Below are 3530 nucleotides of genomic sequence, written 5' to 3'. Positions count from 1 at the left end.
ATAGGTGCTTACAAATATTCAAATCTGTTTATTAAAATCATAAACTCCCCAAGTGTGACCATACTGGAGAGCTTCAGGTCTTGCTGAAGCTTGTTCCAGGTGGAGGGGCCAGAAAAGGAGAAAGCTTTTTTGCCAAGCTCAGTTCGCACTGAAGGAACACTATTTATTTTTGTAATCGAGGGGTGGGGCTTGGGGTGATTTAAAAGCTAAAAATATACACAATAAGTTGTAACTATTTTTGGGACATTAGAAAGGGTCCTTCATGTTAAGAAATAAATTTATATAAACTTAGCACAAACAGTAAAGGAAATCAGTGTTTGGTAGATTATTTCTTCGTTGTAACAATGCTTCTTGGCAATGTATCTTAAACCGGGTACCTGATTGGTAGCACCTGCAAGTGCCAGAAGCTCAAACCTACAGTAAGTGTCAACAGTAACAACAAAATCAGCTGTTTGGCAAAGATTTGACCGTTTTTTCAAGTGTGCAACCCACATATTCTGCTCTACTGCTCATCCCACAAATGCATGTTCCTTGCAAATGCAGCACCTTTTAAAAAAGGGAAATTAACAGGTATTCCAATCCAACAATGTAAGATTTATTGCCAAGTATTGTTACATCAAAAAACAAAACAAAAACTAACACAGATTTCCTTACTTTTTGTCCCATGTATAGTTTTTACCCAACATAAAAATGAAAACACTGATCTATGCGTCCCTTTTATCTATGGAACCACTACCGGTAAGTATCCCACTCTGAAGTAAAACATATAGTTAGGGACTATAAATTAGGCCAGTTTGTTCACTATGTAATCGTAACGTACTGAAAATCAAAAATAAAAACTTTTATTTAATTTGACTATAACTATAAACTTTATTTTATTTCTTACTTAGGTCTGGCTTCTTAAAAAAAACTAAAACTTGCAAAATGCTATATATATTATAGAAAAGTGCTTTTGTTGTGGCAGTAAAACTTAATTCATCTTTTTTTGTATAAAGTGTCTCACATACTGTTCTTTACCACTTTTATTTATAAAGCACTTAAAACAGCACAAGGCCAACCAAAGTGCTGTACAATAAAAACAGACACATCAAGGACATTAAGTAAATATAACAGCATATATCAGTATGAAGACCAAAGAATAAGTATACCGAGCATATTTTTGTAGTATTTGAATTGATCTTCGTGAAAATTAAAAAAAATAATAAAATAAAGTTAAAACTGCTGATTCATGCTCATGCTGTGTGAACAGATCAATTAGTCACATGTCAAAAATAAAAAGCTGTTCTAAAAATAAAAAACACATTTTAACAGCAGGTTGTCATAAATCATTACTATGACATATAATGAATATTGTTCAGCGCTGGGTTTAAAAATGAAGCAGAAATATTAACAAGAAAATTGTCGGTAAAAATCAAAAAAAATGAGCAAGAGTTGTTAAGAGAAACAGAACATGATGTATAGTAGCTCCTGCTCCCCGATAAATAACGTCTGTCGCTGCTTTGCTTTCCTCAAACCACAACCTTTGATTTAATGTCACGGTTTATAAATTGAAATCAGAAGCCGTTCGCCTTCGGGAACGAAAAGCGTTAGAGGATGATATATTGTTTGTTTGCTCTGTCATTACTCTGAAAAGCGCTGTACGTGCAAGAAAACATTTGAGGTGAAAACAAACATCTCGTGTAAGCTGGACGGTACAGTTCATTTTATTGAAATTAGTAGCAAAATGCAGACTTCATGCTGTCAAAATAACAGATATATAAACACAGATACTGACAAATAAAAATATATAAACAGATATACTGACATAAAAAATATGCATTAAAAAGGAAAAAAAAGAGAAGTAAAGAATGAAAGCTTTAAAATATGACTTAACTTGTGTGACATTTGTAATCAGGAAGTACAAAAGCACAAATCAGGAGCTCTGCTTTATATTTTTATTTTACGTAAGCTTTCCTTTTTTTTGCCATCTTGAAAAAAACAACACACAGAACATTTCTTTACAATTAAGGATGCTTATAAATGTAGAATCTCATTCAAAGTCTTCACTGAAGATTCATATATAACCCTGTTGGAAAGAAGAATTATGAAGTTAGTCAAAAAAATTTATATATTATCCATCTTCATCTCATTCTCACTAACTCACCTCTGGATATCTCTGCTGTCTACAGATGAGACATGTTTGTGAAGCTGCTGCTGCGCAGACACAGCTGCGCTCTTCAAGCCAACCTTGGACTGGCCTGCTAATGAATAATAAATGAGACACGTTTTTATAAACAGGAGCTGTAGATCTTGAAATAGATGGGCTTTTAGAATGAATGAATAAATAAATAAATAAATAAATAAATAAATAAATAAAAATAAAAACTTACCGTGGTTGATGACAGCCAAGACGTGCAGAACGGCAGCCAGTTCAACGAGGCTGCTGATGGCGTCAGAGTCCAGAGATGAGCTGACCTCTTCCAGGAACAACCTGAGGGAAGCACGCATGGACCCATCATCAGAACCAGTTGGTGAAAGTTAAAAATAAAATAAATAGTGGGGTTGAGTAAATCTACCTGGTGATGGAGTGGGACTTGAGGATGACAGTCAGCAGGGTGCTGGACAAAGGAGGCATGTCTTCTACTGACTGTGGAACGATGACCTCCTCAGGATGGGTCATCTGGAAAAAACAAACAAACCTGGAAGTTGATGAGGCCGTAAGAATTTCATGTCATTAAAAACTTACAAACAGCAGTTTTATATTCCTATTTAATGCAACGTGCTTAATTAAAAAAAAACTTATAGCCTGTGTTTTTTCCTCATGTATAATACAGATTAGGTCATTCCTTATTGCTCCAGTGATCTGGTACCTTCTGAAGCAAATGTCTCTTTTCCACAATGATGACAGCAAAGACAGTAGAGAAAACCCCATTGAGAAGTGCTCTGTCCCACATTTGTGCCACTTGGAAGAAGTCAGTCAGACCAGGAACAAGTGACTGGCAGAGCTGAGGAGAACGATTGTAGAGGAAACTGTAACAACAAACCCTCTGAAGAACTACAGCAGTCTGCTATTTATGGCTCATATTAGGTCCAACAAGTCAAGGGTTAATAAATGACATCAAACCTGCTTTCCTTCCTCGGGTTCTTTCCTGAGTCGGCGTGCCAACAGCTCTATAATCTTTTGGAAAATGTTGGCCACCACGCCCAAGATGACAGGAGTCTCATCCTCCAGACTCTCCTGATCTTGATTCATATCACCGGGTACGCAGCTGTTTGCCACCTCCTTCAAAGTTGGCAGCACAGCAGGGATGCACACGTAGCCCAAATCTGAAAGAAGAAAGGAAAAACCGCCTTCCCCTTGTTGGCACTTTCTCCATTTTTCATTTACGTGCAGCTTGAGATTTGGAGGGTGATGCAACAGAGCTAAAGCAAAGTGAAATGTGTCCTTTTGTTTTTAAAGACATCTCACACTGCTTTCTCTCACATTGAACACACACACACACACACACACGCACGCACGCACACACACACACACACACACACACACACAC

The 3530-nt window shown here is 36.7% G+C and overlaps 1 protein-coding gene across 4 annotated transcripts in view; it reads right to left on the bottom strand.

Moving 5' to 3' along the window:
- Nucleotides 1-1680: 1680 nt before the first annotated feature.
- Nucleotides 1681-3530, bottom strand: part of ncapg2 (non-SMC condensin II complex, subunit G2) — a 12898-nt gene continuing 11048 nt past the window's right edge. For 3 of the 4 annotated variants that reach the window (XM_014013336.1, XM_014013338.1, XM_014013337.1), the window contains exons 22-27: nucleotides 3104-3306; nucleotides 2850-2984; nucleotides 2556-2659; nucleotides 2370-2470; nucleotides 2144-2240; nucleotides 1681-2065 (exon numbers count right to left, since the gene is read on the bottom strand). In XM_014013336.1, the coding sequence (XP_013868790.1) occupies nucleotides 2014-2065; nucleotides 2144-2240; nucleotides 2370-2470; nucleotides 2556-2659; nucleotides 2850-2984; nucleotides 3104-3306 (692 nt within the window). In that variant the 3' untranslated portion in view covers nucleotides 1681-2013. The remainder of the gene's footprint in view (nucleotides 2066-2143; nucleotides 2241-2369; nucleotides 2471-2555; nucleotides 2660-2849; nucleotides 2985-3103; nucleotides 3307-3530) is intronic. The other variant, XM_014013335.1, reaches the window with a different exon arrangement.

Source organism: Austrofundulus limnaeus, unplaced genomic scaffold (genome assembly GCF_001266775.1).
Source record: "Austrofundulus limnaeus strain Quisiro unplaced genomic scaffold, Austrofundulus_limnaeus-1.0 Scaffold100, whole genome shotgun sequence".
Classification (NCBI taxonomy): domain Eukaryota; kingdom Metazoa; phylum Chordata; class Actinopteri; order Cyprinodontiformes; family Rivulidae; genus Austrofundulus; species Austrofundulus limnaeus.
The sequence above is the reverse complement of the archived record's forward strand: the minus strand, read 5'-3'. Positions and strand labels throughout refer to the sequence as shown.